The 22,926-nt window shown below is 36.7% G+C and overlaps 1 protein-coding gene across 2 annotated transcripts; it reads right to left on the bottom strand.

Moving 5' to 3' along the window:
- Positions 1–11,705: 11,705 nt before the first annotated feature.
- LOC116013480 (auxin-responsive protein IAA9) lies at positions 11,706–16,048 on the bottom strand. Of its 2 annotated transcripts, none has more exons than XM_031253262.1 (6): positions 15,780–16,048; positions 14,296–14,952; positions 13,912–14,138; positions 13,599–13,740; positions 12,471–12,532; positions 11,706–12,186 (listed from the first exon to the last, which is right to left on the bottom strand). In XM_031253262.1, the coding sequence occupies exons 2-6, from the start codon at positions 14,916–14,918 to the stop codon at positions 12,149–12,151; spliced, it is 1,092 nt and encodes a 363-aa protein (XP_031109122.1). In that variant the 5' UTR covers positions 14,919–14,952; positions 15,780–16,048; the 3' UTR covers positions 11,706–12,148. The 2 variants fall into 2 exon arrangements, with proteins under 2 accessions (XP_031109122.1, XP_031109121.1); XM_031253261.1 differs by having other exon boundaries at positions 14,296–14,949; positions 15,780–16,047.
- Positions 16,049–22,926: the final 6,878 nt, after the last annotated feature.

Here is a 22,926-nt window from a genome sequence, read left to right as displayed (position 1 = left end):
GCAGTTTAGGGGTTTGACTCTCGTCAAAAATTTGAGGAGGTGGTCTCTTTGAATGCAAAAATATACAAATTGTATTAGAAATTTAAAGCTCAAAATTAGTTCGAAAAAATTCGGATTCATTATGTTAAATAATAATAATAATAAGGTTCCAATAATAATAATAATAAATAAATAAATAAAAGCTAGTGATTAGCTCAACTTTTGTGGGAATATCCCAATGCACCTGATTTGGACACTAGAGAAAAGGTCTGTGATGTGGACACTGGTTGAATTATTTGTCTAATCCCAGGATTGCCCCTCATCTTCTCATCCCCAAAGGATGTGTCCAGAGGGCAGCTTGGTCATTCCCCTTGACATATTATAATTTCAAATCATGCTAGCATGGAGCCCACCCATGATTTTGAACAGTCTCAAGAATAAAATAGACAATTGGGACACTCCACATGAGAAAAACAAAAACAGGCTTGAAATTTTCTGCATTGGCTTGAAGATGGCCCCCCAGCCCCATGAAGAACACAAGCTAAGTATTGATCTTAAAACATGTAAAAATGGCTTCTCATCCAGCAATTGGATCTTGGTCAATACTAGTTTGAATTCTCCACATCCATGATATCCCTTTGGCCTTTGCTATACTGATATTTTGATATAGTATAAATATCTAAAGTCGAATCAGTATTATAGTTGAACCCACTTTTTCATAACAAATAATAATAATAATAATATACTTAAATTGGTTGTTTTTTTTTTCTAAAAAATTCAAATAGATTGTACTCGATCAATAATGTTATTAATACGAGTTTAAAACTTGTGTTTCTAATGATAACGGGAGAAAGAGGTTCCATCCGATGCATTTAGTACAGTAGGAAAAGATAGATATTATCAAACAAATACAAACACATATCTTGTGGAGAGAAATGAACAATCTATACTAAGGCTATTAGACTAAGAAATTTAGGATTTAGAAATTCATGTTTTTGGGCAAACGCAAAGTTTATTTCTCAGTGATAACATACATGTCATGCTGCCAAGGCCGGCGAGCCTCCAACTATTGCCAAGGAACGGCATCATTATATTAAGACTAGCTAGAGAGACTTACCTTCTAAGTTCTAATGAGGCGGTCTAATATTATTTTATGTAATTAAAAAGGACATATGTATTCTAAAAGAACCATCTAGCTCTAGGTTCAAGAACAAACATGCAAAAGATAAATTTTATTCAAGAAATAATTCAATCACTCGATTGGAGTTATAAAAAGAGAGAAGAGTAAAAGGGTTCGCACTTTCTACACTCTACTAATCCTATAGCCCTATTGTCTCTCACAAATCACAATACACAATTTATTCAACTAAGGTTGCTTGTCAAACTAGTCACAACTTGATAATTTGTTTAACTTAAACATTATTAAAATTATATATAATTTAAAAGTGGTCAAGATTTACCTACTATCTTTCAATTTAGGCACAAATCAAACGAACAACAATGCACCAAATTCTCCTTGCATTGCTCCAATTTGGGCACACTTTATCCCTATCCATATTCTAACATATTATAAGTGGAATATAGTTTGTATAAATAAATGTATGTAGAAATAATATTTTTTTTTGTGACAAGGAAAAATCATAGTCGCTATTTTAAGGTATGCATGGTGTAAATTTTACTTTTGTGTAATAACCTTTAAACTACACCAGAAAAACAATATGATATACTCTTAACATAAAGCTAAGAGTATTGACAAGCTAAGCTAGAATTTAACTCGTGAATTTTAGTACGAAAATTATGATTCGCCCACCCGATCATCTTTACATAGAGATAATATATTGGCATTAGAGGGTGGTGGTTGAAATGGTGCCATTATTGGAGCACATGTCACCAATTCATTAACTGGTTATAATCCCCCCACCAACAAACTTTTATGATTAGGAAACAATGGAGAAATATAATAATGTTATCTTATCTCAAATATGTAATGTCCTTTTGGGAGCATATTCATACCGAGGTGGTAGCATATAGTATGCATCTTTACTTTCTTCCATTTTCTCACTACCCAACCAAGCTAAGAACAACGTCATTTCACATACCTATAGCACTAATTACTACTTGCAAATATAAATAGTACATCTACATATTTTATTATATGTAATGACAAGTGTCTATATATTAATAAATTTCCGTGGATATGCAATTTTAAAGAATTGGTAAGCGAATTACAAATGTAATTACAAAGTTAGAGGGTTGACCCTAGTAAAGACTAAAGAGTATGTCATGTCAAAGGGTTGGGCAAGACATTCTCCTCTGTAAGAATACTCTACGCACACAACTCATATCAAATTTGAATTAGTATCACAATGGTAAGGATACTTGATGGGTTGGATATTACTAATTGTTTTCATGAGAGTATATATTTACCAAGTAATCGCCAATGGATAAAATAAATAAATAAAAAAGCAAGACACCCCTATAACTAATTATACATCAACTTGGTCATTGGCTTGTTGGATTTATGACTAACATAGGCTCAACTAGCAGCTTCGTCATGGCGGAATTATGGGACCTTAGAGAAGGGTTAATCATCGCAAGGGACCGTGGTTTTGAGAAAATCCTGGCAGAGACGGACTCAGAAGCCATGGTTCAAGCCTTAGATAAGAATAATGGTTCGTCCTCTACGACCAACACCCTTGTTTCTGATTGCAAAAGGCTCTTGGACCAGTTTCAAGTATCCAAAGTCATGTATGTGTTCCGTGAAGGCAACCAATGCGCCGACTTCCTAGTGAACCTGGGACAGTTGTCTCCCCATGGTACTACCTTATTGGGCACGTCTCCATATGGGATTTGGGACCTGCTGACGCGTGACTCTCAGCTCATCGCTTCAAGTAGACGGCACTAATCTGTGGGACCTCCAGGTCCCTTCCCATTCACCAAAAAAAAATTATACATCAAAAATCTAAAATAAAATGAAGGTACTATACGCCGAACATGACTAGTAACAAAACTCATATAGAAATAAAATAAAAATTGTCCATTATGTATGTCACACTGCACTGGGCGGAAAGAATAGAAGAAGATGAATGTATAAAAGGAAGTGCAGAAAGTAGATAAAAGTGAGCATATAAAATAAGAGTGAATAAAAAGAGGGCAAGAGGGGGTGTATAATTGGTGCAAAATGATGGGAAACCCCTAAAAGTGTGCACCTTGTAGCATCTTAATTAGGTGGTGCACCCATTAATGCTATAAATATTAGGGCAACAACAATAAGTATAGACAATTAGTGCGTGGCACCACAAACATACATTATATATAATTCTCTGCACTTTTCCTCACAGCTGGAATTGAAGATCAAACATAAGATTAAAGGATTGGTCTGTCTCAAATTTTCTGGAGAAAAGGAGAGCATAATGCTGCTTCTTCCTTTAAAGACCAAATAATTTCACACGTCGTAAACCTCCATTATGATGTCCCTTCCCTAATCCCCTTTGGTGGCGTTTCAGAACCAACCAGAAAAACAAAAAGGGGGCTATTTGAATCTTAATCATGTATGTGGACTCCTAGTGGCCGGGTAGTTTAATTTACATATATATTGTGATCTCGATCTGGATATTAACGTTAAAGTAGACAAACAGGAGAAATTAAGGTCCGTGTCAAATGGCCACCGTCGACCACCGGAATTATTTAAGGTTTTGTGATGGTGAGTTGGTGCGGGGATGGATTAATAGTGTTTGGAATATGTGTTCAAGATAATTGATGAGTTGAATTGATCTTTTAATGGGCTTGACTAATTTATGCTTTGATCGATGCGGGGCCTGATTTTTTATTTTTATTTTTCTCTTTTTTCATTTTCTGAAAGGAATTCAATTCTACGAGAGGAACACTTTCTTCCTTTTACAATTCATTGATGTATTACAACATTATTCAAGCTCCACTCTATGCAACTTTCACACCTCGTACTAAAACATATTAGCTTTCACTAATTTGGTTCCACATTAAAATCTTTCATGATTTTTTTGTTTACATTCTTACTCTACCATCAATACTTCATTTCAATCCTCTCTTATCTACTGAAAGACAATAAAGTTGTAGAAGTATTGATATAACAAATATTTAGATGTATAACAGTACATAAGATTTTGGTATTCTTATAAGCTAAGACAACTACAATGATCCTTCTCCGTAGAGATGATGTCAGTAGTTGGAATATAGGATGTTCGGAGCTGAGGTGTCCTAGGATGTGAGAAGAGTCAAAAGTGTGTCCTTCCTACTAGCAATTAATGCGCCTTTTATAAGTGAGGCGAGGTAAACATGTCGAGCTACCGGCATATCTTGCATCATTACACGTGTTGAATGCCAATTGGACCGATCATAACTGTTGTGCAAATGTCTAATGATCATATGATGGCTTAAAAAAGTGACGAAGATCGGAGTGATCGGATGTAATATAATTAATTGTTTCACTGGAGGAGTTCCTTTGAGGCCGTTACTAGGAAAGAGACCCGGTAACCGGTCGGATCAACCGGCTTCTCGGCCATGTCTGATCGGAAGTGGTCGCTGTAGCAAAAATATACAAGCGGATTAATTAGGTGTGCATCAAGATCGGGAAGTCTAGTAAAAAAGTAAGGTAAGCAGTGGTTGAAGATGGTCGATGGGTTACGACCGGTGTTGTAGAGATATACTTAGTCATACTAGTATATTCCCTATCAAGTATAGTATGTTCGTGGAGCGGCAAAAATCCGGTTCGGCATTAGGGAACAAGTGGAAATGTGTTGTGTACAAGACCTAACCTTGGGCAGAAATAGAGCGCAAGAAGGTCATGAAGAGGTTGGCATTAGAGAGTCCAAACTTCTTGACGGTAATAATGGATTACCGGGTATGTAATCTGAGTATTATTGAAGTAAGATGGTACAGTGTTTGAGTACTTGAGAACAATATTGAGCGTAGTGCTCCGTGTACAAGTGAATGTAATATCTATTGTCTAGTAAGAAGTGTAAGAAGTGTCCCCCTTCACTATGTGGTTGTGAGCCTTTTTATTCCCTTCAGCTCAGTAATGGAGCATTGATGAAGAGTTGATCGTTGGACATCAGTACCTGAGGTGTTGAATGCTGAGGAGCTGAACGTCTGTCATCAATGCTGAGGAGCTGAACGTTGGCCATCAATGCTGAGGAGTTGAACCGTTGAGCATTGATGCTGAGGGGTGAGGTGTCTTGGGTGCTGCCAATAGTGTGAGGTGTCTTTGGGTGCTGCCAATAGTTCCGGGTCGGGTACCCAATTACCCTGTCACCAGTCCCCCCACTCCCTAGCCAACGAGAGTAATTGAGGTGGTTTGGGAGTAATGATCTGCATAAGACTGTTTTTTTTTTTTTTTGAACCGTAGTGGCCGAGGTCAGGCCTTGGCCAAATTTTTGGCCAAATTTTGGCCGAAGTCAAACCTCGGTCAAAATTAATTGGCCGAGGTCTAACCTCGGCCAAATTGGCCGAAGCGTGACTTCGACCAAATCGGCCGAAGTCACGGACTTCGGCCAATTTTTTTTTTTTTTTTTTGTTTGACGTTCTGTGCGCGAGCTTACTTCGACCAGCCGTGGGCTTCGATCAAAGGTCTGCTCTCCCGTCAGGTAGCTAGCGAGATCGGATCTCGTGCCAGCCCTAAGGGACTAGAGTGTGGTGTTTTTGAAATCAAGCATCTGGCTTGACCCAGGAAAACACTCTCCCGTCAGGTAGCTAGCGAGACCGGATCTCGTGCCGGCCCTAAGGGAATAGAGTTTTTTACTTGATGAGGAGCAGCGCCACTTGATGAGGTGACACCACTTGAGGAGCCACTTGATGAGGTGGTCGACTTCAAACCAAGTGTTGGCCGAGGTCAAGCCTCGACCAAGTGTTGGCCGAGGACTGACCTCGGCCAATTATATTATTATTATTGTTTTTTTTTTTTAAATTTTGGACGAGGACTGACCTCGGCCAAACTTGGCCAAAAACTTGGCCGAGGACTGACTTCGGCCAACTTGGAGTTCTTCCTTCATTGCTTCTGTGACAGAAATTCTCTATTTCTTCACAGATTTTGACCGACCATCAGCGAATTACATGTTTTTTGCGTTGCACGGACTTTTCCTCTAGCTCACTGTTTACTTGGCCGAGGACTGACTTCGGCCAACTTGGAGAGTTTTTGACCGACCATCAGCGAATTACATGTTTTTTGCGTCGCACGGACTTTTCCTCTAGCTCACTGTTTCTTGCTTTCTCGCCCAGGTCGCACCTCCTTTTCTTGGTGTTGGAAGCTGAAGGCTCAGGATCTTCTTTCTTTCGCCACACATTGTCGGGTAGGCTTTGTTGATGCTGGTACTGTCCCGGACACTCAACAAATGCTGGTGCTGAGGGAAAATGCACCATTCCCATTTCCTCAGCGTGACTTAAAATCACGCTAACCGGGTGAGTAAGCGGTGTTAAGTGCCGCGGTGGGGCGAGACGAGAATGCTCATCTCTTCCCTTCGTTGAGGGTGGTTGGTTTGGTCGTGGTGTCTGGCTGGGCGGACTTGCTTTATCAGGTCGCTCACTCTTTCGTCCTTCCTCCTCATCCTTCTTTCTCCTGTCAGCCTTTTCTGCGTCTGCGTACCGGTTGGCCATTCTCATGAGTTCTTCATAAGAGCGTGGGTGGTGGGTGTTCATTCTCATGAGTTCTTCATAAGAGCGTGGGTGGTGGGTGTTCAGTTTCATGAGTTCTTCATAAGAGCGTGGGTGGTGGGTGTTCAGTTGTTTGTGGAAATCGCCTGACCTCAGTGCTTGGATGAAGATGGGAATTGCTGCCTTTGAATCGAAGTCATATACGTTGTTGACTTCTTTTTTCCATTTGGAATCGAAGTCATATACGTTGTTGACTTCTTTTTTCCATTTGCTTAAGAAGTCATATACGTTGTTGACTTCTTTTTTCCATTTGCTTAAGAAGTCTCGCAGGCTTTCTCCCTTATCCTGTTTTACCCCCCCGAGATGTGAGAATGATTTCTTATGTTGTATACTCCCTGAGAAATAAGACAAGAAACTTTTGGATAGCTCTGCAAAAGTCTGAACTGATCCGTCTGGGATTGTGTTAAACCAATCTTGAGCAGTCCCGTCCAAAGTGGACAAGAACGCTCTGCACATTATGGCATCGCTTGCCCCAATCATGACCATGGCTGCCTTGTATCTTGTCATATGGGTACGCGGATCTGAAGTGCCAGTGTAGGCCTTGATGGTGGGTAGTTGAAAGTCTTTTGGAAGAGGAACTTCCATTATGTCAGGAGAGAATGGAGCGGCCATTCTTACCTCCGGTTCTGGTGAGTGTTCTCTTGCTTCTACTTTCTTTTCCAAATCATCTATCTGCCTTTGGAGTCTTTCCACCAGGCCTTCCTGTGGTGTTTTGTGTCTAGTGGAGTGACGCGGAGCCAATCCACCAGATTCGCCCATCCTTTCTCCGGATGGTCGTTTGGTTACTGTCTTTCCTGCTTGGGCACGGGGACCTCTATTGGAGGATCCTTGTACCCCCTGAGTTCTGTTTTGCCTCGGAGATTGCACTTCTCCCTCCAGAGGGGGTGGTGGCGGTAAGATCTGGCCTTGCATTTCTGCGACTAGTTGGGCCATCGTCGCCGCCGCCTGTTGGATGACCTGCGCTGCTGCCTGAAGGTCCACCACCTGGGCGGGAGCAGCAGTTGCTGGGAGGGGAGTACGGCCACCACCATGGTTGTCGTTGAATTGGGTACGGAGGTCACCTTCACTGCGGTTGTTGTTGTTGAGTTGGCTGCGAAGGTCACCTCCATGGTTACTGTTGAGCTGCTCACGAAGATCACCCGAGGGGTGACCCTTGTTCACCTGACTAGGTGTGCGCGAGCTGCTGGATCCAGATACCATTGATAGCGATGAGATAAACTGAGTGGTTTTTTGATTTTGTGATTTTAGCTTGAGATCTGATCTCGGCTCTCAACGAGAGCACCAATGACGGTAATAATGGATTACCGGGTATGTAATCTGAGTATTATTGAAGTAAGATGGTACAGTGTTTGAGTACTTGAGAACAATATTGAGCGTAGTGCTCCGTGTACAAGTGAATGTAATATCTATTGTCTAGTAAGAAGTGTAAGAAGTGTCCCCCTTCACTATGTGGTTGTGAGCCTTTTTATTCCCTTCAGCTCAGTAATGGAGCATTGATGAAGAGTTGATCGTTGGACATCAGTACCTGAGGTGTTGAATGCTGAGGAGCTGAACGTCTGTCATCAATGCTGAGGAGCTGAACGTTGGCCATCAATGCTGAGGAGTTGAACCGTTGAGCATTGATGCTGAGGGGTGAGGTGTCTTGGGTGCTGCCAATAGTGTGAGGTGTCTTTGGGTGCTGCCAATAGTTCCGGGTCGAGTACCCAATTACCCTGTCACTTCTTTATAAGTTCACTAGCAGTTTGTAGACTTGTTTTCACAATGATAGAATTCTTCACCGTCGCCTTATTATTTCAATTCTTCTCATATCTTTGTTGGTAGGTACTCTAACATAAAAGTTTTAGACCAAAAACTAAACATGTATCACAATATAACACATTTTTTATATGTTGAGTTTGAGATAAATAAGAGTATGAAATAGTAACCATCCAGGAAGGCAGCCCATAAATGGTGTGGTCGCAGAAGAGACGAATGGAAACCATGGTGACACCAAGTGATTTGATTGGAATTGGTTGAAGGGATTGTTGCAACGTGGTGAAGTGAAACAACCGGTGTTGAGGCGTGCAATGTGGCGTTTTAGAGGACATATATATAACGTTGAATTGAAGCATTAATTGTTTGACAGCACAGGAGGAGTACTTGGATTCAATTAATGCATGCTCTGTGCTAGCTACCTTAGTACTTGCCTTGCCTGTCCAACACACTTCCATATCAACCTTAGCTTCAATGTGATCAAAAGGGAAGTCTAGAAATGGAAAAATTGGTGTGCTTATCAATGGTTTAATTAGCTCTTGAGTAGTAAATTCTAGATAAAGACACGTGATCAAACATGACAATATTAATGTGGCAGGCTCCTTGAGAACATCAAGTACTAGTCTTCTACCTAATAGGTCTTGAATCATCATGATTTACTCCTTCCACTATCTTGTGGATTGTGGAGTTCGAGAGCGCTAGAAATAAGAAATTTTCTTAGGATCTCAACATTTATTGTGAAATTAAGCAAGGAATAAAGGTTTTAAAGTTTAAATGACACATTTTAATAAGTTTTTAATATTTTAAATATAATAATTTAAAAGTGTTGTCATAGACTCATAGATATAAATAGACGACTTAGAGCAATCTTGACAAAGTTTTTCCTTAATCTTTGTCAGGCAAACTAGAAGAGGAGGGAGAGAGAGAAAGAAAAAAAACTCTGTCAAAAAAAGAAAAGAAATGAAAATAAAAAAGCTGGTTTACGCGCTTGGCTGAGTACATATGGTACACGTAGCAGACGAAGCTTTGTTCTTGTTTTTATAGTTTTTCTAGTGAACTCCACAAAAAATTTATAATTGCAAGAGCTCACCAACTTTCTCTCCTTCACCTCAACATTAACCCTACAAAAAACTCCAAAAAAAAGAATAAAAATCATTGATGACGTTGCCCTTAGTATGATAACACGGAAGTTATTGTATGTGTAAGTTGATAAATATTGTTAGGGTTATAAGAAATGACTTCAACCCAATGGCTTGTCAAGCTCATTGGAGTTTAATTTGGGATAATTCAACGAAATGTCTAATCCAGATGTTGGAGAAAATAAAATATGAAACAATTTATAAGTCTTTTTCTAATGTAGTTATACAACTCAAGCTTAATTATGGCACTCGACCTAAATTCGGAGAGAAAAATTTTCAAATTCTAAAAGAAACTTGTAACTTTGTTATTATCAAATCAACGATTTGACTAACTTGACTAGAGTTACCCCAGTTATCCTATATCTTTAATTGATAGTTTCTCCCTTTAATCTTTGTTCTACCGTTCTACTCCAAATAATTAGAAAATAAACTCGCTTTCAAAATAACAGTCATAATTCTTTTGAGGGTGATATCAAACACATGATATTATTCTGATTCAAATTATGAAACCAATTATGCTAAGAAGAAAATATACACAAGAATCATCATGAAAATGAGGGAGAAAGTCCAATTAGACCATTACTCCTGCAATTACTTTATAATGTAGTTGGCAATGATTAAGCATTACACTAATTCAAGAATGATTAGCAGCCACCATTAAATTAAATCAGCCTCTAAAACCATCACACTAAATGGTGCAAAGCTAAATGCCAATGCACACATCACTAACTCACAAGGGTAACAGTAAGCTTTAGCCTCATAATCATGATAGATACAAGTGAATCTTGCAGGATGAAAAGGTTCAAAAGCACCATTATCAGGCTCTCTGTCATTTCTTGAAATGGCAAGGTGAAAATTTTGAACTTAGGATGACTGTGAAACTACTGGCAACTTGCTTGCAAAATGGGCACATGCACAGTATATTTGTCATTTTTTTGGTCATAGCCATTACTGATGGTGTTGGTAAAAATTGAAATTGTGATTTTCAGGTATAAAATTCATTCTCCACCTATTTGATCACCTAAATTTGTTATGTGTTGCCTTCGGAAAGCTCAATTGGTTTCCGGGTGAAATATTGCACCCAAGAACGCAAGATCAAGTCCGGACAATCACAGTGGGACAGTTTCACCCTCTTGTGTGGGTGACTCGGCAGCTTTTGGGCGAGTCCTCCCACCTAAGGAACTGCTGAGTCACCGTGATTTAATTCCTCCACAATCCCTGTAATGTTAGACTGTAGGGTCCTGAAGGCGAGGAATTTCGCTTTTTGTACCCTAAGATTTGTCATTTGTTTGGGTGGGTGGATAGGTCTAAACCAGTAACCATCAAAAATAGCTGTCAAAAAGTGGGGAGGAGGACAGCAAGTGGTCATAGACCTAATCATCTTGATTATTGATTGATTAAACTATCTCCATTAGCTACTAATTTGAAAATTTTAGGGATTGGGTAGCTGCAGAATGATGCCCTAAATCTTCACCCCCAGTGCTAAAGTCAATCTACATATGGATTTGCTTGTTCTTTTGGTGCATCCCATGTTACTACCCAATCTGCACTTTCAACTCCTCTACATGTTTCTGAAAACCAAGTGGCATTTTCTGTAATAAAAATACAATCTCATATCTCACACCACTAAACCCCACTTAGTATGGATATAATCAATCAGGACATGGCTTAATCATGTCTTATTTGAAACGGCAAAAGCCTAAGTACTTTAGTTATTGCTGTAAACTAGGGCATTATCATCATTACATTGCTCTCATATTTTCAACAATCTTATCATTAAGCAAAAATATAGAACTCTCCAGCATGAAATTCAGTAGTAACTCGATTTTAGATGTCTGTCATTGAAAAAGAAACGAGTTAACTCGTGATCATAGAATTTAACTCTGGGGAGTATTCCACCACTGTAAGACTAATCTGGATTCAGTTCAAATCACGCTTACAAAATTTGACTCTTACTCATGATATCCTATCACTATAAGACTAATTTAGATTCAATCTAAATTGTGTATGCAGAATGTATCTAACTCTAAGACGGAATATCCTGTTACTGTAAGACTAATCTAGGATTTAATTTAAGTTATGCCTGCAGAAATGGATTCTTACTTGAAGAAGATGGACTTTCTTATGACATACAAGTGTTTGAGCATTTCCTGAGCATAGACACATGAAACACATGAGATTGCTATAAACTTTGGTTCACATTCAACATTCACAACCATAAACAGCAGACATAGCCAACAAATCACATAGCACAATGCTACAAACTACAAAGTCTCCTAATCACATGTCATTGTTCAAACCACTTCATACTTAAAAGTGTGTTCCAATACAGATGTATTAATTACGAGGACACCTTCTCAGTAACGCGACAAGATACTAAAATAATCAGACTCGGGAACGAACAAACAGAGATTTATGTCCATCTTGGTAGTCAATGATGCATGGACAGGAACACCAAAGGCTCTAAAACACTTGTTTATACTCCATTCTCAAACCATCCGCTTTTCATTCCTTATCACAAATCCTCGCTCACTTCTCTACTCTTGCAATTTGCTGGGGGATTTCGAGAAGCTGTCACTTTGCCCGAGCAGGAGCTAGTTCCTGCTCTTGGATTTCTCCTTCGCCCTGGGAGCTGCAAAGTACAAGAATGAGATTGAAAAACTTATATCGTCTGTGGGCACAAAGAAGAAAGATCTCGTGCATTACATTTCCTTATACAGTTCATTTTTTTAGCAGCTATGCTTCAAAAAGTGCTTATATCATAATAATAAAGTTAAGTATGGTTATACTACTATGCATAATATCATGATGGCAATTGGCAAATAGTATGCATTTGAACAATAAAATCTCAAAAAAAAAAAAAAAAAAAAGGAGTTCTAATTAGCAGCAATAATTGAATTAACAAACAAAACAAACCTAATCCAATCGCATCAGAGCCTTTCATGATCTTCAGTCGCTTGCAGGACTCAATAAACATGCTGTAGTAGAAGCAGTCCATCGGTTAGCATAGGTGCACAGGCAAAAGGAAAAAGCAAATGGAAAACCAATGCAATAAGCAAAATCAAAATCATTATAGAATGTTTAGTTGAAAATGAGTCGATGGATCCAAATCCTTAATTAAAGTATTGTAGTCACTGTCTCACTAATAGGCATTTTAAATTTAAATTACTAAAAATAATAATAAAGGAACAGAATCAGTGAGCGTAACTTATCCTTGTCACTCGTCATGCCATGTTTTAACAAGCACAGTACTTTAATTTTTTTCTGAGAACATCATTTGCATGATTTAACTACGTTTGAATCTATAATTAAGGGTGAAATATAAGGGGAAAGCATAAAAGACTTAAGTGTCAATAAGAGAAATTTCCAGCAGAATTCAAATGTAACTCCAGGATTTAGATTTAACAACTAATACCTACAGCCTGAACTAAGTCCAGATATCATAGTGGGCATCTGTTTTGTACTATCTGTTCATCAAAATTTACACATCATTCTTGAGCAGTAAATTAATTGACATGGGCATGTTTCCACATAGAGAGATGACTTTATGTTGACTGAAAATAGGTAGCCAGGTCTACGCCAAAACAAAATGGTGTTTATCTACTGGACAAATGTCTTATGAATCATAAATCCTCAAACTATAACACATCAAGCATAAAAGCAGAGAAAAACAGATCATGGTAGGATGCTATTCTGTTATTTCATCAAGCAAAAATGGCACTGTCAGTTTAAGCAAAACCCTTTCCAGCTAATACGCCAAAATCATCAATTAAAAAACAAATTTTTCCTATGATGACATTTTTAAGGCATCACCGTGACAAAGAAACTAATTGTATTTTTTTTTTTACCTCCCATTCACAAAACATGAACTTTTGAGCATAATCGTTTCATAGAAGTGGTCAAAAATTTTACGTGCACACTTTGTTATAGACACAGGCAACCTTACACATCCCAACAATATAATATTATAATTTCCCGGACTAATATGCAGAAGTCAAATATGATTTTAAAAAATAGGTAATAGGTTGAGAAAGGTAAGCTTACTCCCATGGGACATCTCCCACAAGCATCCAATCACCATCCTTATCCTCATATGTAAGAACATATTCTGATCCATGAAGGAAATCTCTTAACTTGCTTTCACTCAAATTTTCTCTGCCCGGAGCTCCTTGGGATCCACATTGTCCTGATAAATAAACAAAAGTAAAATAACGGAAAGAGTGAGTTCAGAGTTGTAGAACTATGTCCATGCAAAATGATATAGTTTAATGACAATGATCACACAAATTTGAGACATCTCAAATTGAAGATATTTAGCAAATTGAAACCGGTGGATGAGAATGATGAAATAGCTCACCTATGGTAAAGCAACTGAACATCTTCTCAAGTGCAGAAGAAAGTTCTTGATATGAGGCGTAAGTTCTAAGATCCACCTTCCTTAGATACGGAGCTCCATCCATGCTGACTTTAACAAAAAGAGCCCCGGGGCCTGGTTTTCCATCAACTTCATCATTAACCTTTGAGGTGGAGGTCAGTGTATTCTTCCTAAACGATCTAATAGGTGGCCAACCAACAACTTGTGCCCTACAGGACGATGTCAAGTCAATATCAATTAGAGTCTAAAACGTATTAAAGCTACATTTCCTCTCTTATCATATGCCCCTTCCTCTTTCCTTTCACCACATGAGGGAGAGAATAAAAAATGAAAAAGAAAGTTTCTTTTCGGCTTTCAAACACTTACTTAGCAGCGGGTTGATTAATGGCATTGTTAGAAGAACTCATTTTGTTATGAGCTGTTGCATTGGTTGCACGCGGCTGTTCCTGTGATGCTTTCAACTGTTTATCTTTCATATTAGTCTGAGGCACGCTCGATTTGATCCCTGCATTGCTAGCAAAATTTCCTTGTCCAGTTGACTGAGGAGTGTGAGGATCGGATTTGGGAATAGTAAACATCCAATTTGCTTCAGTGGCCACAGAGCCTTCCATGGTATCTAAGAATCCTCTTTTGTTCCCAGTGAAAGAAGCCTTGACAGATGAGAAGATTCCATCTTTTGAAGGAAGCAAAGGAAACAAAGGCTTTTCATCAAATTTTCCGGTGCTTGGCCCATTAAGTTCTAAATCTCGCTCGGGAGATTGAGATCCAGGGAGACCAAGCCTTAACTCTGTAGCTTTAAGATTCAATCTGTCCTTTTCATTCACGACACTGGAGGCCGCACTGCTGTCCACTGAAGAAGAATCAGACAAACCTAGGTAGTTGCGCTCTTTTAGAGCCGAGCCCGTCTGAGAAATGCATTCCAATGATGCTGAGGAAGCCATTACTGAACCATTACCCTGCCCTTCACCCAATATTGTTGGGGACATCATATCACATAAAAACTCGTGTTCGTCTCTCAACCTGCTTAAATAGTCATAAACGGAACTAATCCAATCAATTCATTAAGTTTCTTCAACAATATCCACTTACAAGACAGCTATCCAATTGAAAACCATTTCTATCAAAAATCGAAATCAAACATTTTGTTTGATCCAGAACAGCTTGAAGAATAATTAGAAAGAAAGAACACTTGCCAACTAAAAACAGGTCACCATAACCCAAAATGTTTAGTCATTCACACTACTAACAGAGTCACAGTAAGATCATTCAGATGTGCTAAAAATCCAATTGAAACAATGAATTCACATTCACCACAAACACATGTGTGATTTCCTTGGCACAATACAGCTAAGGAAAACATTTAGCATACCTATCCACATGCTTTCTGCACTTAATATGTAAATTAAAGTGAACATGGAACAGAAGCCACAAAAAGTGATTCTTTTAATTCCTTCAAAAAGATTCCTAGCCACCCTCCCAACAAAAGGAGGATAACAGTTCATACAGAAAGTAAAGGCCAAACTAAACACAGGAAGAAAGAAAAGTGTTAGCTCGCGAATTTCTACGGTAGCCTTTATATTTCCAGCAACTAAACATACAAAAAAAAAATTATAAAGCTAAAAATTTGCCAACGAATCTTCTGCCAAAATATCAAAAATCACATCAAAATACAAAACCAAAGAAAGAACCCACCAAAGAATAAGAAAACACATAAATGTCTAAGCAGACTAGCACTCTAAAACTGAAATAAATCTTCCAAGATCTCAACTTGCCAAAGAACAAAGCTCAAAAGCAAGCATAAATGAAGTTTAACATAAAGGGAGAAAAGGGAGCAAACCCAGAACACCAACCTTGAGATTAATAACTGAAACTTTGGTCTGTAATACAACAAGAAGTTGAAAGATTGAAGCTTGTAATCACTGAAAGGGAGAAAGAAAATCAGAGAGAGAGAGAGAGAGAGAAATAGAGAAGAAGGCGTCAAGGTCCCTCCATTAAGCAGAGAGGCAACAAAAGTGTGAGAGAGGTGTTTGCTGAGAAACCCGAAGGCGAAGAAGCTGAAGAGGAGAAAGCAAAAAAAGTATGGGGGCAAAAACGGAAATTCGACCGGAAAGTTGGGTTATTTTTATCGAGTATTATCGGACCAGATGCCGGACGTAATCCTATAAACAAACCCGTCTGGTTAGTTGGTGGAACCCCCAAAAGCGAATCCCAGCCGTTACGGATTTTATTTCTTTTGCCGTTGCCCCCCCTACGCTTTCTTTATTTATGTTTTAGCCCTCAGGCTTTGTTGTTCAAGGTTGTTCCTAAATCCTCTATTTTAAATTCCTAATTATGGGGCAAAATGGAAATTTGATATTCCTTCGAATCCAAAAAGGTGATCAATTATTTTAATCAATGCTTTAATTATTTTAATCAGCTTGATTGACGTGAATGGCCGTGCATTATTGTTCCTTAAGAGAGGTCGGGAGTTTGAATCGCTCTTGTATGAAAACACCAATCTGACCTACACTTTGTCCCTTAATTGGGCTGACCCAGTGCGAACGAGATTAGTTTGAATATGGTACACAATTAGGGTCTGCTTAAGACACCTGATCTAAAAAAAATGCGTTAGTTATTTTTGGATTTTAATTCTTTAAACAAATAATACATAATTTCTTAAGATATAATTCATATTTTCTTAAGTTAAATTTAGAACAATAGAAGTATTGAAATTTTAATGTTTAAATTTAGTCAAATTAAGTATCAAACAAATGTTAAATACCTTGTGAGCAAGTGGCATAATTGTATCTCTCTCACATGAGAGGTCACATATTCAAATCTCAGTGGGACATTCACTCTTTGTGCAAGTCATCTATGACGATTGAGTCAGATTTATGCCAGCAATGTGTATTGAGACGTGCAAGATAGTATAACCGTATATATTCTTTTAGTCGTGCAAGATAATATAACTGTATATATTCCTTTACTAATCAAAGAATAATGATGGGTATACCGTCCTATACGTTCAATGTGTATTGGGACGTGCAAGATAGTATAACCGTGTATATTCTTTTAGTCGTGCAAGATAATATAATCGTATATATTCCTTTACTAATCAAAGAATAATGATGGGTATACCGTCCTATACGTTTCGTACATCTGCTCGGTATCGAGTCAGAGCATGCACCTAGACAAGGAGAGACCATTCCATATACACAATACAACTCACATCTCTCTCATCCTCAATTTTCTTGTGACAAATTTCACCTCTACAATTAGTTAAGTTGTCCATGCGGACAAAAAAAAAAAGAAATAAGGTTCAAATTAGCCATTGAACATAACCTCAAAGTGCAATTAGGCCACTGAACGAAAAAGAAGTGCAATTAGGCCACCCAACACTTTAAATGCATGCAATTTTACTTGATAGCAGGTTACCTTCCATTTCATCAGGTTGCTGCTTACATGGATGGTAAGTTGGCATTTTAAAATATTTTTTTAATACTAAACTTTAAAAATAAAAATAAAATAAATAAAAAAAATTAAAAAATTTAAATTAAAAAAATAAATAAACAAGCAGGTATTGTATTTTTATTTTTTATTCTTTAAAAAAAAAAACAAGGAAGCAGGCATTTAATTTTTTATTTTTTATTTTTAATGTTATTATCATTAAAAAATTATTTTAAAATACCAATTCACCATCCACATAAGCAGGCAACCTGATGAAATGAAAGGTAACCTTATGTGGTGAAATTGCATGTATTTAGAGTGTTCAGTGGCCTAGTTACACTTTTTTTTTATTGAGTGACCTAATTGCACTTTCAGGTTACTTTCAGTGGCCAATTTGAACCTTATTCCAAAAAAATATATTCTTCAATTAATAAATAAATGGTATTCTAAGTTGTAACGTAACCCTATCAAATGAAAGAGATTGGTAATCATTTTCAACCAATAATGGAAAAGAAAACAAATTAAAATGAGAGAAGAATAAAGGAGGGTTGGGGCAAATGAGGCATTGTTTGTTGTAGTGATTTTGTAGCCGTTGATGAGGTGTTTGCATTAATGACGGTAGAGCACGGCTGAGCAGGCCAGGATGGCGAAAAGGGAATTCACAGATAAGAGTAGGGCAATGATGGAAAAGAGATGAAAAAGATGGCATATCTGTGTTTAGCCGAAAGCAGCAAAGTTCAACAACTCCACTCATTACACCCAAACATGCTCCTTGTACATTGACATCACTGCCCCTCAATTTGCTCCACCAACTCCATCATGCCTGTCTCTCATTCAAACCATAGTTAATTAATTAATTAATTAATTAAATGTCTCAGTTACAACGGTTTGAAATTTGTTAATTTTGTGACAAAACGTTCTGTTATAATTCTATAAATTTTCTGTGTAAATATGGATAAGGATGCAAACGAGTTGAGTCATTCGTGAGCTATTCAATTAAAGATTTGTTTGAGTTTAGTCAAATTTGAACTCGAGTCAAGTTCAAATTTAAAAGTGGTTGGTTCATGACTCATCTTTCCTCTCGTAAGTCATACGTACATATAACATACACACGGCGAAACTCAATCAATCAAAGTATAATTGATATAAACTCGAGCTCAATTCAAGTTAATCAAGTCAAAATCAAGTTTATAAAAAGTATCGAGTCAAACTTAAGCCACTAAAACTATTTTGAATTTAAACTTGAGCTGGTTAGGTTCAAGTACAATTCAATTCATTTGCACTCTTAAATATGACACATCTAGTTGTATTAAATAAGACAAATTCCGGTGTTATTAACAATATATAATGCAATTTGCACTATATATATATATATATATATATATATAGGGTTCAAGTGCAAGTATATCTTCCCATGCGGTTGTACGGTACTCACCTTAAGCATTAAAATGGCACACCTTAAGTACACAAATCACGCACCTTAAGTACACAAGCCACGCACCTTAAGAACACAAATCACGCACTTAAGGTTTTAAAATGACACACTTTAAGTTTCAACAACTCACGCACCTTAAGCATACATATCACGAACCTTAAGAAAGAAAATAACGCACCTTAAGAAGGAAAATCACGCACCTTAAGCTTTAGGTTCACTCACCTTAAGTTTCACCACTCACACACCTTAAGATACAAATCACACACCTTAAGAAGAAAAATCACGCACCTAAATCCACCTCATGGGAACTGAATTATATATATATATATATAATCCAATCAAGTATGGAAAAAAAATTCCAAGAATACTAGAAGGTCTGAATTGGATCGCTTGTGCGCACATGAAAACTAGAAACTGACCACTAAGCTGATTGTGCGACTCGCAATTTACCTTTGCAGCGGCTCTAGGAGCGGGATCCTGTGGACTTAGGATTAATCCCGCAAAGCTCACCTAAGTTTTTTTTTTTTTTTTTTTTAAGTATGATAANCCCTAAGTTTTTTTTTTTTTTTTTTTTAAGTATGATAAATCTAATTATACCAAATACTATTGGATCATTATTTAAAAAAAAAAAAAAACTCAAAAAATATATTTTTTCCATGAGACTTAGCTTATAGACTAAACTTTAAAATGACAAAATTACCCTCAGATTTGTACCAGCAAAGCATTTTTCAGCTAATAAAGTTGAGAAATTGGAAAAGAGAGAGGAGGTAAAAGAATTTGTCATGAAGGACTGAAGAGAAATACATAAAAAGTCAAAGGACTAAAGTGAGAAAAAAGGGGGAATTTGGTGGAGAGAGCAAGGAGGGAAAGGGGACAAGATAGCGGCATGTAAAGTAGGGTTGCCGGGTGGTGAGTAGGACATACAACCTACGCCTTCATCGCTAATAATCCCTATTAATTACCTTAAATCTTCCATCATTATCCTTAATTTCCTCTATCACAATTTATTATGTGCCTCAGACTACCTCCAATCAAGCATCCAAGATACCCAATTTCTACAGTATAAATCTAATATTCCGTATTACCATTATTAAAAAAATAATCAAAACAGTAAGCATACTATATCACATTATCACGTATCAGACAACAAATCATTAGGTAAAATATTATAACAAAGAGTAATTTTACATACACTCACATTTCATACTCTAATTTTATACTTTGTGTCAACCTCAACTAATTCAGTTCGGTTGTTAGTTTGGTAACCACGAGGTTCAACTTCCCATAAGAGCGGTTTATTGACCTTCTTTGTTTTGGTCATTCAGCTATAGGCAATTTATGTTAATTTATTTACTTTATTGAAATTATTTATTGACTAGGGTTACAAGGTGATAGTAACTCAGTACAACATAACTTGAGACAATCGCAGCCAAATTAGTCGAATAGTTGGCTTTGTAAAATTCATAAATTCATTTGTTTGGACTATCTCACAAAACACTATTGGTGGGAAATATACTAAGGACCCGACACTTTCCTGATCCAGACTAACCTTAGTTACGTTTCCGGTCTGTGCAGACCAGATCAGAACCGACTGGTTCAATCATGATTAATATGCAAGTCACATAAGAAAATGGTTGTCGACTCACCTCGACTCCTTGAGCACAACCATATACATCCCGCTCTAGCATTGACAAACTAGCTAGGCAGCACCGCTATAGCTGTGTGATACATATGCAACACGTGTATGCCATGCCGGTGCATCGGCATGCACTCCCTCCTTCCTCTATAAAAGATGCATTAAATTCACAATGGAAGAGGGAGAGAAGTCAACGCTCACTGCATCTCACCCTTTATTCCCTGATTCAACATCATATGAATTTATGAAATTGTAAATGATTCAACCCAACGATAGTGCTCACTTCCAATCTTACCACATACATTTTGAGTAGAAATGTATAATTTGGTGTTCAATTTTGAAGGTGGACATGTTTTATTTACTTCTTTATAGATTTTGGAGGCAAGTTAATAAGGATCTTGAATTAGTTCGATAAAACTGTGATAGTTGTGTTATTAAAAACAAAACAAAAAAAATCAAATTGAAAAAAAAAATAGATTTGATTGTGATTTGTCAAACCTAGCTTTTTGATACAAATATTAACCTAAAACGAATGATTTGTTAGGTTTGGGCATTTAAAAAATGAATAGAACATTTGATGGGAAAATGTTACTTAGGAATGGAGTATCAACTACTGTTTAGCTGGGGCCTATTCAATGGATATCATCAACTTTAGAATTATCTTTTTAAATAGTTATAATTATAATTAATCCTATTCGATCGATGAAAATAATTTTTAAAAATCGTAGTAATCATTTTTAGATAACAAACATGAAGAAAGAAACAAAATTACAAGGAAACAATTTATTTTCATTATTGATTAATTGTATTATAACAAAATGTGTCGTCCCTTTATACACAACAATACAATATTTATAAAAATATTTTAACGATATTTAAATAATGACCGAACTCTTTAGTAACCACATTAACCCCATAACCTCTTCTAACTCCAACCTCTCCCCCAAGGTGAGCTAACTTATACATATCCACCTCCATAGAAACTCGAGACCCAACCCCGGCTTGCGTTATGGTCTTCATGGGAGACAATCTTGAGTTTATTAGGCTTGTCGATCTAATATCTCTATTAATATTAAAGTTGACAATTTAGTATCAACAACAACAACAATAATAATTGCTTCAATTGTTCTATACCTTGTAAACTTAATCTTTTATATTTGATATAACTTTTATGTTGTCTTTAAATATATATTTATTAATCGTTAATAAGATTAAATTAAATTATAATATTTTTAGTTAATCTTTATTAACTAAATTAAATACACAAAAGAATCTATTAATTTGATGTATAAAGAGCACAATATTTAATACCTCGTAAGTATGTTATGTTTATAACTTGTAATATAATTACTTTAACATAATTTGCATGCAATATTTTTGTGTTATACTCGACATGAAAAAATATTAATTATTTTATATTATATATATATATAGCAAAATAAACTAACCAGGTAAATTAAGTTTTTTGAATTAAAAAATAAGATTATCTATAAAAATTATATAAAATGTTAAATTTTTTATGGGGTGTAATTAAGATGGCATATGTCTCTTATATAAATAAAAAAAAGTTATATATTAATTATAATTTTACATGTAAAAGTTTTATTTTATATTTTTACAAAATTGCCTGAATCGTACTCATTAGACTAACTCTAACGGATTAGGGGCTTAGGGGCTAGGGAGTAATTGAAAGAAAAATAATTTATTTTTTTCTGAATGGAAAGGGAATAATTAAAAGTTTGAAGAATTGATAAAAGGAATTTGGTGACCTTAAGCCACTGATTATGCGGGTTTGTGCTACGACAAAGGGGGGTCCACTTGCCGGTAGGCCTCCGCTTTTGCCGGTGACTTTCCACTCCTATAAATTTTTCTTTTTTCTCCTATAAAGCTTTTTTTTCTTCTTCTTTATTATTTTTTTTTTTGGAGCAAAATTTGGGCAAAACATTACCAACTTCATGTATGTACTTAGAATCGAAGAATTAGAGAAACATGTGATTTATAATCACATGGTGAGATTGGTTAGTTGATTATATTCAATCTTTTAATGTAATTAACCTCACATACATTATGATTTGGTAATGAAATAATAGACTCACTTATAAATTTTATTCCGTAACACGTTATTACAACAAGCTTGGCTGATTTTGCTCGCTCGATAGGCTGTCCCCTATTGTCCACTTGAGGCACGGACAAGACTAACAAACTAATTGAATTCAACCTTTTAATGTAATTTGACTCATACGTATTATGATCTAGTTATGTGATAGTTGTCCTACCTTAAATTCTAACGGCATGACCTGTCTACAATTGACCCATTAATACTAAGCCCAAGTATGTTCAGAACTCAATTTGAAGACCGGAAAAAGCCCACGTGAAAGTGTTCATGGGCGTCTTCATATGAGGGTAGAGTTCATTAACTAAGCCCATTCGATTTTGGGCCGTTTCGCCCAAAATGGGTATTTGTACATTTAGGCTTCTTCTTCTTCTTCTTTTTTTTTTT

This window comes from Ipomoea triloba, chromosome 3 (genome assembly GCF_003576645.1).
Source record: "Ipomoea triloba cultivar NCNSP0323 chromosome 3, ASM357664v1".
Classification (NCBI taxonomy): Eukaryota; Viridiplantae; Streptophyta; class Magnoliopsida; order Solanales; family Convolvulaceae; genus Ipomoea; species Ipomoea triloba.
This window is presented reverse-complemented; position numbering and strand designations above follow the sequence as displayed.

Excerpts from the sequence above, each read along its gene's own strand:
- LOC116013480 (XM_031253262.1), bottom strand. The coding sequence starts at position 14,918 with ATGATGTCCCCAACAATATTGGGTGAAGGGCAGGGTAATGGTTCAGTA. Across the intron at positions 14,139-14,295 it reads ATTAATCAACCCGCTGCTAA|GGCACAAGTTGTTGGTTGGC; the intron begins GTAAGTGTTTGA and ends ATCGTCCTGTAG. Across the intron at positions 12,533-13,598 it reads GTGGGAGATGTCCCATGGGA|CATGTTTATTGAGTCCTGCA; the intron begins GTAAGCTTACCT and ends CTTCTACTACAG.